The sequence below is a fragment of the Chaetodon auriga genome, chromosome 8 (assembly GCF_051107435.1).
Source record: "Chaetodon auriga isolate fChaAug3 chromosome 8, fChaAug3.hap1, whole genome shotgun sequence".
NCBI lineage: Eukaryota > Metazoa > Chordata > Actinopteri > Chaetodontiformes > Chaetodontidae > Chaetodon > Chaetodon auriga.
In genome coordinates, this window is record NC_135081.1 from 24076280 (window position 1) to 24088490 (window position 12211).

At 40.8% G+C, this 12211-nt stretch overlaps 1 protein-coding gene across 1 annotated transcript in view; it reads right to left on the bottom strand.

Annotated features, from left to right (window-relative positions):
- grik3 (glutamate ionotropic receptor kainate type subunit 3) overlaps positions 1 to 12211 on the bottom strand; it is a 93107-nt gene that overhangs the window by 17369 nt on the left and 63527 nt on the right. Inside the window, exons 8-10 of the mRNA XM_076736591.1 lie at positions 11289 to 11396; positions 8982 to 9095; positions 5335 to 5538 (exon numbers count right to left, since the gene is read on the bottom strand). Of these exons, the coding sequence (XP_076592706.1) occupies positions 5335 to 5538; positions 8982 to 9095; positions 11289 to 11396 (426 nt within the window). The remainder of the gene's footprint in view (positions 1 to 5334; positions 5539 to 8981; positions 9096 to 11288; positions 11397 to 12211) is intronic.

Genomic DNA, 12211 nt, shown 5'->3' on the forward strand with positions numbered 1-12211 from the left:
GCTTGTTGGTCTACCACGTTGGTGATGCCATGACTTTTCCTCCAGGGCCACCGTGACATCGACCTATGAAGTCTGATTTAATGTTTTATGTTTTTCACAAATTCAGAAAAATTAGACATTCCCATCAGCCTCCACTGTTCTTTGTTATTACGGCTAATTAGCAAATGTTTTCATCCTACCATGCTAATATAAGATGGTTAAGATGGTAAATATTAACATTTATTAACAATTTCAACCTGTTAAAATGACATCAGCAAGCACAGTCCCGCAGAACCACTTTGGACTTGTGTTATATCAATGATACTGTGAATCATCTGTTTGGAGGTTACAACGGAGCTATATAGCATGTGCCTTGATTGATTGGACACGCACAATAATGTATGGCTGTGACATCCTCTGTAAAACTTAATGTGTTTGTGAATTTGGTAATGTGAATGCGAAATAGGATTCTGTCTATTGGAAGCAGTAGAGACATTGTTGCAGAGAATCAGATGCATCTCTATCTATAAAACCATTACCTAGTTTCACTTGAATGACATATGACACCATAGAGCTTTATGCATTGGGTGCGGCTGAGCTTGACAGATAAGTTACAGTCACCCATTATATGCGTATGACTGCATATTCATAAGGTTTCCATTTAAATTGGCGGCCCCCACAACTCCCCTGCACCATGGCTGGACAGGAGGTTAATGAAACCAGCTGCTTGGTTTACGCTCGGATACCCCTTTCCTCCAAGAAACGACACGACTCACAAAGGCAGGCTTTCTTTTCTTCCCACGTACTGAGCGGTGAGGGGGGAACAGGGATTGTTCATACAACAATTCACCATTACAGCATTTTCATCAAGTAAAATGAGATCTCATGTTTGTTTTGGAACTTTATGCAAAACCATTTGACCTGTCTCAACAGTCTGCTGGTTCCAGAAACACACACACAATCTTAAAAAGAATAAGAAATTTGGCTGAATGAGGCAGCCACGTCCTGCCTTCTTCTTGTGAATGACATCCTATTTGTCTTTAACACCATAATACTTTTTTTTTTTTTTTTAACAAAAAATATTCTAGAGCCTGAGGCTACTCTTAACAGAAATGTAGCTTTCCCTGCGGTTTGGACAGCTTTTCCCTCAGATTCACACGATAACAGCTACATAGCAGTAAACAAAGGTCAGAAAAACACATTTCCACTCTGAGTGCGGCGCTGCGGATTAAGTACTCCTGTGGTCAGCACCATGGTGGCTAAATACACGGTGGCCTCTGAAGGGATAGAAATATGGGAAAACCAATGCATCCTGCAGTGCATCTGCTGTCTCTCGTAAGCTATTCAAATCTGTACATCACATACTGCTCCCTCTGTTCTCTGCTGCCAACTGCAGCTTTGAACCAACCTGCCACTCAGCCGGAAGATCAACCAGCATGCGATTCCAGACATCCCTTCGGTGGGCTAATATACATGCTGCATGTCCTTGTTCTGCTCACTGCTTAGGCACACAAACTGGGCACAAGCAAGATAACCTGATAGTGCCCCGCTGCGTGCCACATGGCTCAGTGTTATCTGGGTTTGCAGATGGTGGGCTTAGTGGTGTTCTCCCTCCGGACCTCCTCACCTGATGACAGCCTGGAGGATTGACGAAGTTACAACACACGTCATCCATCCATGCATTTCCAGTCTACAGGCTGTTTGCTGAACATACTTTTTTACAGTGAGCTGTGTCTTATTCTTTTTCTGTGAAATGATTGAGCATAGGACATTAATGCATTGGCTCCAGCTCCAAACATACATTAATTACATACAGCTTACAACAAAGGCTTTTTATCCCTCAACAAATATTTGAACACTCTGCTATACAGTACACTATGTATATGCAGTTTACAGCTTTCAATCTCAATGCTGATATAAGGATTTTATAGCACTTGCAGACAGTGCTGTTATGTTCCTTTTTATGAACATTTAGAGCCGATACAAAAGCAAAATTTGCTTCAGTGGAATGTTTTGCAATTGCAGAAACACACTTTGCTGAACTATGCAATGGCTACTGCAGATAACAGACAGCAATTTTTATTGTAGGGATGCTGAGGGAATATAAAAATGTCAATGATTGACCAGTTGTTGGGTTTTACAAAGCCCAGAGTGAGGAGTGAATGCACAGTGTGACACTTGCATGCACAACAGTATAGACATGCCTGAACCCACTTCTATAATGCAGTCTCACATTAAAATATACAAAGGGCTAATTATGAAGCATACGCAATGTAATCAAGAAATTGTTGTTTTGCATAAGCAGCATGTTCAGCGTGTGGTTGCCTGGAACTGTGATTTACTCAAGGGGGGGGCTTTGGCAGGCGAGACAGACATGTTTGCTGCTGAGGCAGTTGAACTTTTGCCCTTGCAGCTATGGGTCAGCCACTCTCATCACCAGGTCATACTGCTGTCTCAGATAAAAGTCAAAATTACACTTGTCCTACCACTTGCAGTCACGCACTTCCCTCAATTCCAAAAAAAGATATAAAAAAAACCAACCCCTGAAATGAGCATAAAAACACAAGTTTTTCAATCAGACCTACTACTACAGTGTCTGTGTAGACAAAGAGGATATAGACTGGCTACAAGCTTCCACTATATCTGTCAAAGCAAATATTAATTGCCATGACAGAAACAAATGATGTGCTAAGCACGCTATTAACATTTGCATCACAGCGTGATTAAAGTGATCATCTATTGTGACTAAATCAAGTTTAACAAGGCCTGTTGCATCATTTAGCACCTTCCAAACAATGCCCTTTGGCACTGCAGTGAGCTTTGTGACTGCACAGTGGAAAATAAAGGGCTGTATGTTCCTCAATGCTAAATCACTGCACTTGGCAACATCGCAGTTTCTCATTCAGAAGCATCGGTTACATGGGGAGTAAATCACATAATGGTATCATATTCATCCAATAATATATAAAAAGGCAAACGCACACATTCACTCTTACAGAGCTTTACTCTTTTTGGGTCACAGCACCTTCCCTGTGTGACAATGAGATAAATGAAGCTTGCAAGTGATTTCTAAAAACTCAAGTCATGTCCTCTTAAAACAATGTCCATCACACGGTTTTGTGTAATTCTGCAGTGCAACTATGATTTATGAGGGTGTGCACTATGTGAGCTGATAGCATGAATGCATGAGCCTTGTGTTTCAGCACCCGTTTATCAGCTAAAACCAACTGTTTCCCCCTGTTTTCTACCTCAGACGTTATCGAACTCTATGACCCTTTCTTAAAGTGAAAGCACTGATCCCCAGTCAGCTGTTATACATCATATCTATCTGTATTACAATGAGAGGGCAATGGCTTTTCAAGAGGTTAATAAAAGTAGTTATGAATACAAACTGAACAGGAAACAATTATGACAGCGACCATTTACTTTTCCCTTCTCTATTTCTTTGGTGTACATAATGAATGCAATTTATGCATACAGTATGTTTCATTAATAGTATTTTGTATAGAATAGATACACAAGGAAGTAGCCTTTCACAGTACATAACAGTACATGTTAGAGTTGGGAAGAAATACAGCTCAAACATATTACCTTTGTGAAGAAGATGTGGCAGTTTGAGGTTTACTCTCAAGAAATATGTTGCCAAACTGGCCCCTCGTATCATTCCAGGGTCAGATCTCTTGAGCTCGCCTTAAAGTTTATGTTTCAGGTCTGCTGAATCACGATCAGCTTATCCATACGGACAGGGGTAAGGAAAGCAGTAGACCACAAAATAGAACCAACTAAAAATCCACAAAGAAGACGTCATGCACCCTTGGTCATGCGATAAGGAGCAGTAAAAGCAATAACTAGCAGTCTAGATTCTAATCTTCACTTCTGCTGCTATTTACAAAGGCAATAGACCCCAAAAAGCTAAAATAAATGCCTACAGTTTAAGCACACGTACCCTTACGTCACAATCAACAACAACACTATTTTGAATTTATTTTTTGGCTGTAAGACAATGAACAGACTCTCTGTGGCCACCTGCATGTTCTCCCTTTAAACCAAGAAGGGCCTAATACAAAGAGCATGTGCTGTTTAATGATGGAGTCATGCATCTCCATTTCGTGCCAGCATTCTCTACCTTTAGTAATCCATTTGTTCCCCTCAAGGTTATTGGTATTAACATGGATCTCGCAAAAAGCTTGGATGGAGAAATAAAGTGCTGCAGTGGGAGCCCACCTTTCCCAACCCTTTCAGCACCGAGCCATTGACTCCTGCCATACGATTCCCTGCACTAAATGCCACTTAAGCTATTACAAGTTTTCAGCTGAGTACAGCGCTGACCCGATGGGGCTGAGGACAAAGAGAGAGCAGTGACAGGGACACTTATGAAATGCCAGGAGAGAATTGCCACCATCACTTGGATGTGAGGCTTTTTCATGGCCGCTGAGGCTTTGAGTTGGACAGAGACAGCTACGATTGCCCACCATGCCCAGCAAGATGATTGCCAGTGTGTTCTCATACATCCTTACAATATTTGCAGTATCGCTTGCTCAACCTAGATCTCTGGTGTACGCAGCTAAAGGAAGCTTTTTGTCTGAATGGCATCAACACACTTGTAACTTTTAGGCAACCTTGACATAATTGTGCCATAAATGTAACTGACAGCTTTGCAGGCTCTTCCTGACTTGTACTCAATCATAACTATATCACCACATGCACAGAGGACGTCACCTGCATTCAGTTCAATGACATGCTTTCGATGTTTTTTGTTTGTGCGACGCTGTAAAACACCTTTACGTTACATGAAGCTGCATAATTGTACAGTTGCAGCAGATAATAAAGGAACAGTTTGACATGTTGGGAAATACACTCGTTCACTGTATCGCTGAGAGGCAGATAAGAAGATTGATGCCGCTCTTATGTTTGCACAATAAATATGGAGCTGGAGCCAGCAGTCGATTAGCCTAGCTTAGCATACAGACTGGAAACAGGGGGAAACAGATTTCCTGGCTCTGTCCAAAGGTAACAAAATCCGCTTACCAGCACCTCTACAGCTCACTAATTAACATGTGATACCTCTTTTTTTTTTTTTTTTAATCAATGCAAAAACAAAAATTGCCTTTTTCAGTGGGATATGTCCCAGACAGTTCCTTAGCTGGGAGCAGTGACCTCTCTATCTATTGCCCGACCACTGCTAAGATAAGCTAACTTGCTCCTGGCGCCAGCTACATATTTTGCGAACAGACATGAGAGTGGCATCAATCTTCTCATAATGTTTGACAAGAGAGCAAATAACCGTGTTTCTCATAATGCTGGACAATTCCTTTAAGGAAAAATGTGAAGTAGGCAATATGAAGCACGACTTACATGTTCGATCAGTTCCCTGATCATGCCATTCCACTGGCCCTTCTCATCCTGGGAGCCGTATTTCCCATCAGGCACCAGACGGATCTCATACGTGAAGCCCAGGATGTTCGCCAGCTCTTTGAGCAAGTCGATGCAGAATCCTTCAAAACGGTCGTTCCCAACCAGCGCCTTGTCAGACTTCTTAAGCATGACATATGGCTCCTCCTGCACAGACCCAAAAGATCAAATGAGAAGCAATGGTGAGGTCAGCTTTTTCAATTTGTTTCAGCACATGCATCTAATTGAAGCAAAGTGATCTGAGCTGATGAGTCGCTGTTGCGTCTAACAGGCACTGACAGCAGATTCAAGTTCAGTGTGCGGATACAGGGAGTGTTAAAATATGAAGGAAGGCTGATGTATTAACGATAGGGGACCGGAGCTAATTTAAGACTGCATTGTAAGTAAATGTCTTGTAAATTGCAGAGCTGTGACTAGTGTTTGTCACAGTGATGGTGCCACACACAGAAAGAATGTTTATGTTATCAGTGTGCCTGCAGTGTTGAGCTAACTAAACCTACTGTCTCCCCCATGCTGCTGTGCATTGACCTATATAGCTGGTGCACAGGTCGCTTCATTTTATGGTCAGGTGGCTGACACTCTTTACTGGCCTGTAATATCCTGCCTGGCTGCTCATAATTTGGGCTCTATAAAAGCTTGATTAGGAACAGAATACCGCAGTGAAATGGAACATGCCCACAACGTTGCCTTCATCAATTGACACCAACCTCCAAGGGAGAGCAACTGAGCTCATGTCTGCACTGACAATGACTAACACAGAATAGCTCATAAATGATTTCCTTTATTTGGTGCATGCTACCATTTCCCTGCCAGATAGACTTGCACATCCCGCTGTGCATTTCAAAACATGGAGCTCCGTTTATACAGGGGCTGTAATACAATTTATTGCCTCCAATAGCCAGGTGTATAATTTACAAACTGAGCTCAGAAGCACGGTAATTGATTCTCTAGTGAAGGTGACACCTTGTTTTCTGTGTTTTTTCAACTGTAGCTTGCATGATACAAGTAAACATACAGTCATAAAGTAGAAAATAGACCGTCAAAGCACTATTTATTCCCTCAGGAAATTGTTTGACATGGAGGAAAGTGGAAGTGACGAGGATGGAGGTGGGGGGGCAACAAAAAAAAAAAGCATCATGTGCTGGTGGCATGTGGATGCAGTTACACTTTTGTTGAGCTGCCTGTAAAGAAAAGCCCAGTAAATCTCAGTAAAATCAAGCAGGGCGTAAATTATTCCATAAATCCAAATGCCTTGGAAAAACATACAGTAAATGCACTAATACGGTAATTGTTTGCCATCAAAAATATGAAGCCACTTGCACATTACAATTAAGATGGCTTCTTAAATAAATAATAAGTTATGAATACTTGATGACAATGCATTTAAGGAGCAAGCACACAGCCACAAAGTTTGCTCAAGTTGTCCAATTAACTTGATCAAAAAGTTTGCATGTTAAGGGAAAAAGTCATTACCATCTGTTTCTAGCCTTCCAATTCTTGCTATTCCCCAAGGTTTGGACTCAAATCAAAGTGTTTATACCAGTTCTACCCTCACAGTCGCAGCATGGGCGTGCATAACAGAAAGAGGAGGGAGGTGGGCTTGCGCAGAGACATCACAGGCAATGGAGTGCAAACAATTAATGTAAGTGGGAAAACACATTAAGTGCCTTAATCTCTTCGACAAAGTTATCACTATAAAGCTGTCAGACGTCTTGTTCATGCATCACTGGAATCAGTTTGATGCAATGTCATTACACTAAGAGGGGCGGTTGATATTAAAGTTGAAACTGTCTTCAGCAAATTTGAAAGTAGGCAGTTTTATCATCTCAAACTAATGATTCCCAACGAAATAGCAAATCAAGGAACATGTCAGAAATTTTCAAATGCACTTTAAGACGAGAATTATTCCCCAAAAATTTGAAGAAATGTAAAATGCAACTAAAACACTTGAACTCTATGGTGAATGACTCATCTCCATTATTAGCACTTTAGCTGCAACATAAAATCAGCAAATAGTGCCCCTTCCTAGTGCAGTAGTTAAACATTACACCACTTAAATCCTTGTTCCATTCCTCCTCTTTGAGACAGAATTAACATAAATGGCACCTGATAGACATTAATTATGTCTTGCCTTAACCTCACTTGTCATAATTACGGCGTTGTGGTCCAATATAGGCATAATGATAGTGTTTATCATTGTAGCTTGTGTATCTGTCCTGGAAAGGGAGCACGGGGGGGGGGGGGGGGGACGTTTTTGTCAGCACCTCCCTGATAGCTCCACAAAGACATCCAAACATCCAGTGACAGTGTTAAGTACATACAACTGGGCATCTACAAATTAATGCGATGTGGAGCTGGAGGGTGCTTCTTTCTATCTGCATATGCAATTAATACATTCTCATAGTTCATTGTACCCCTTTCTTCATTTTTGCTTCAGGCCTTCTCACTTTATGTGATCCTGATGCAATGTTAAAATCTCATCTGAATGCAGTCCACCTACACTATGCAGTTTTAAATGATGGTAGCAGATTTACCATTTTAAATTCTTTTTCGTAACAAGTGGGCCCTTCATTTTAGACAGTAGTAGAGAAAAGCAGGGTTCTCATCTCAAACCGGTGCATCGCTTAAATGGCAACTGTCTCTGGCATTTATCAACTGTAGCTAGCTAGCTAATACAGCTAATATTAGCTCCATGAGGTGGTTGAAAACACTGTGAATTCTGAAGTTTCCAGTCTAACCCTTTAAAAGGACTCTTAAATATACACAAAATTGTTAAATGAACTACAATTCATGCTAAAACACTGAGCCTAAATCTGAGATGTATGCTTTATTGTTCATATTCCCAATCACTAGCTTAAGTTTCACATTTAAACATTGGCTAAGGAAAAAATGGCTCGCAGGATTCGGACTAAGCAGTAAGTTAAAACATATAATTAGTTAACAGTAACATCATATTGGACAGACTACCAAAACGGTAAAATAAAAAGTCTTAGCTACAGGAAAAAGTGACAGAAATACATTAACTGGAGTTTCAGTAAGAAAGTTTTGTGTGCCAGGTTCGTTCACTTTGATGGAGGCAGACTGAAATGACATTCCTCAACCCCTACTTCTTTAATTTTTTCAATATGAATATAATTGTTTGCCTTACTGGCAATAGGATTTGGCCTCTTAATAGCTAAAAGCAAAGTACCTGGATGTGATGCGTTCAAAACTCCATGAATGCTGAGTATCACCCTTACAATGCCCCACGCACACCACTTCAATACGTAGGGAGGCCTGCTGTGCATAGGGTTAGGGTTAGGTGCATAGTTTGCTAAGCTAAAAGTAATTTATAATACAGTACCTAAAGTTTTGATTTTGCAAATATCTTAGGTGTCAGTCATAAAGAAAAGAAATACAAACTGAGCACACTTCCTCCGTGGAATAAAACGTGGCTGCTGCTTTCTAGACTGCAGTGAATATCACGGCTGAAAAGAGCTAATGGAAGACCCTATTGTTAGGCTTGAATTTCAGTGCACTGTCTGGATGGAAACCTTAGGAGACATGAAGGGTAAGACGTTTTTTTCTTCCAGGCTACACAGGTGACCTACCAAGATGGTGGAGATGACGAGGGAACGGTTAGCCAGGGAATCAGTGATGTTCATCCCTTTTCGCTTCGGCACTTCTGTGATGTTAAGACCTCCTGACGCACTCCACTTCCCCACCTGCGGAAGATGAAAAGCATGTAGCTAAGTGTTTTGTGTGTGTGTTGGTGGGCTGTGACCTCAGCAGACTCCCCCGCCAACCAGACTCCCACATTAGTGCCAGGTTGAACACATCTCTGGCAGCATTAGATGATTGGCTGAGGCACCTTTATATCTGCAGGCCAGGGTGTTTGCGAAAGCGGGGGGTGGTTCAAGCATGACGGACAATTCAAAGAAACTGGAACACGTGATGAATAGTATGTCAAAACAATGGATTTAGACTGATGCTCAAAAATATAGATTAACACCTACACAATAGGTATTGTATCACCTGCCCTCATCTCCAAACAAAGCTATGGCAAAAACTATGAAAGCAGATACAAGAATGTAGAAATACAGATGGCGGCTTCCGTTTAACTAAATCCAACACATCACAAAGAAATAATTGGAAATTTGCTCTTTTTGTATAATCAATTTAAGTATGCAGTAATGATATGCTTTATGATTAGTTCTATTATTTTGGTATATTGTTGCTGTGTTTTTTAACGTGTAGCAATGCATACAAAAAAGGATAAATCATGGGGCTAAAACAACAAGAACATTATTAATAACAGCAAATGCTGCAAACAGGTGACAGTTCATTTGAATGAAGGTACAGCATGTGGTTGCTGGTTGGATTACATTGTGAAAGTAATTTTTCTCTGCAGTCTCAGTGAGATAAGCCAAGAGATTTGAACAAATAAAAGGAGTTATACATGCGAGAAGCCCTCAGGCAAAAAGCTCTGCATATTGTAGAGACACACTCTGGAACATATCATTAGCACAAATAGTCCTGTGGCTGTCGGTAACAATCTTTGTTAGCAAGTCGGGCCCTCCACCAAACCCTCCTCCCATCACTCCTGCCTTCTCTATTACAACAGAGACAGCTTTTAATATTCACTGGGGTTTGTGCTTGAGGTGGATCCATTTAAAGACATACAGCCTCCCACAAAAGGCATGAAAAACTTCTGTTAATGTCCTCCCTGCCTAATCCAGAGAGAGGCATATGCTCTAATTTGAAAAGCACATTAGTTACAGCTTGTCACACAAGCAAAGAGGACTCCAGGAGAGAGATTTAAAAATATCTGTGAATGCTTTCCGCTTTGGAAAATTCTTTCTAATTGTACCCAATTACAATTAGCTCAATTCATTAAACATGATTAGCAAAAGGCTTGATTCAAAAGTTATTTACTCCTGCAACCACATGGAGAGCATAACATGTATTCCACCCTCCCGAGCATGTTGAGTGAAAGTGGCACACAGAGAACCTGTTCATAATTCCAGCAAAGCTCAAACTTGGGCTAATATTCAATTACAGTGGATTAGTTGTGAAAAGTCCACATCTTAACCGGCTCAAACAGTTAAAGCCGATTCCACGGATATACAAGGAAAGAAAAAAAAAAAAACCCAGCAATCCGGATCAATGTTAACATCCTTGAGCGTAGGATTTGACAATGAGAAGATGTTAATATGGCATCAAATACTTTTGCAAGATGACTGTGCTTCAACTTAATTGACCACATGCAGGATGAGATGCCAGTGAAAGGGAGAAGAGGAATCATTTCAAAGCAGTAATGTTACAAGCTCCATTCTTGAACAGGGTTACAAGCTGAAAAGCCCCCGCTATTATATGTATAGTGTTGAGCCTTTAGGGAGTACTTGAGGAAGTCATAATGGGACTTATCCCTATTTGATGTATTCATAATGTATGAAAGCCCTCTAGTAGAGAAAAGCTGTTATAGTCCAGAGGGTACTTTGCCTTCCAGTATAATAAAATAAGTTCTACATTACCAACCTTTTAGTTGTTTTTTTTCTTTTTTGTAAAACGTGTTTATACAGCTCATTACCACCAAACAGCATTTTGGGCATCACCTCAAATTATCATTAAGAGAGGCTGCAATTAACACCCTAATGTGTACCCTAATCCAATTTGCTTTATGATCCACTAACTTATGCTTATGTTGAAACAGCCAATTTGCTTCCTTGTTAGGAGGTAAATGATTCTGTCAAATCTGCATTATCTGTTCCACATCAGGAGGAGAATCTGAAACTTATTTCTGAAATCAATATTCCATTAAATTCTTTTCATGGCATAGTCGTGACAGAAGTTCCAGTTGTAATTTTTTGTGCTTTCATTCCATCTCAGCAAACAATGCACTGAAAAGAAGGAGTTACCTTTTCAAGTCCGTCCTCCTTCAGACTGATGATGTCCAGGTCGAAGTCTGTGCGTAGACCGCTTGTCTTGTTGAATGACAGTCTCCCCGTCAAACCATCCCAGTGGGACTGTAAGATAATATATCTGCATATTTGTACTATACTTATGTTGAGACTGCTGTTTACATTGCACTATATCATGTACCAAATACTCGGTGACACATACTGTGGGGCATGTAACAAAATATTTGGTATGCATTACAATATGACAACAGTGATGAACAAATAAGCACAGAGAAATGGCTGTCAACAATAAGCGCACAAACACGTACCAAACGCTACAACACCCTCTATGTTTCAGTGAGTACATTCACACCCACACCCACACACACTCACACACAGACCAAAAGTCCAAACATAAACCGTACAGGCTGCATTTCCTTTTTTTTTTTAATTACATTTTACATCTCAACGCCTCCAACGCATTTTCCCTCCAGTCGGCGGAGTTAATTAACAACCATCTCCTTTTGCTTGATTCCCCATGAGGGGGAAAAACACATAACTGCCCCCTATTACGATTCCCCGATACCCGCCACCTCCACAAATGTGGTTACAGGCAACTAAACGAAAGTCTGCTGCATTCCTCTTCTTCTCACACTTGGGGGTAGCCATCTTTCAGCACTCATAGCGCTAACTCTTCTTGCCTGGCTTTGTGTACAATATGGCATGCTCGTATTTATTTGCTCTTTTTGTCTGCAAAAACAGATTAATTGTCTATCGGTGTCGGTTTCATTCAGTCACAGCCTGATGCAGGAACTGGATCTTTAATAAGTCTTGATGCAGCATAGTAATCAGTCCTTGTGTGTCAAGTTGCAGCATTTTTCTAATATTTAAAACAGGCAACCCTACAGGCTATAGCTCTCACCTATCTTCCCTGTGGTTTG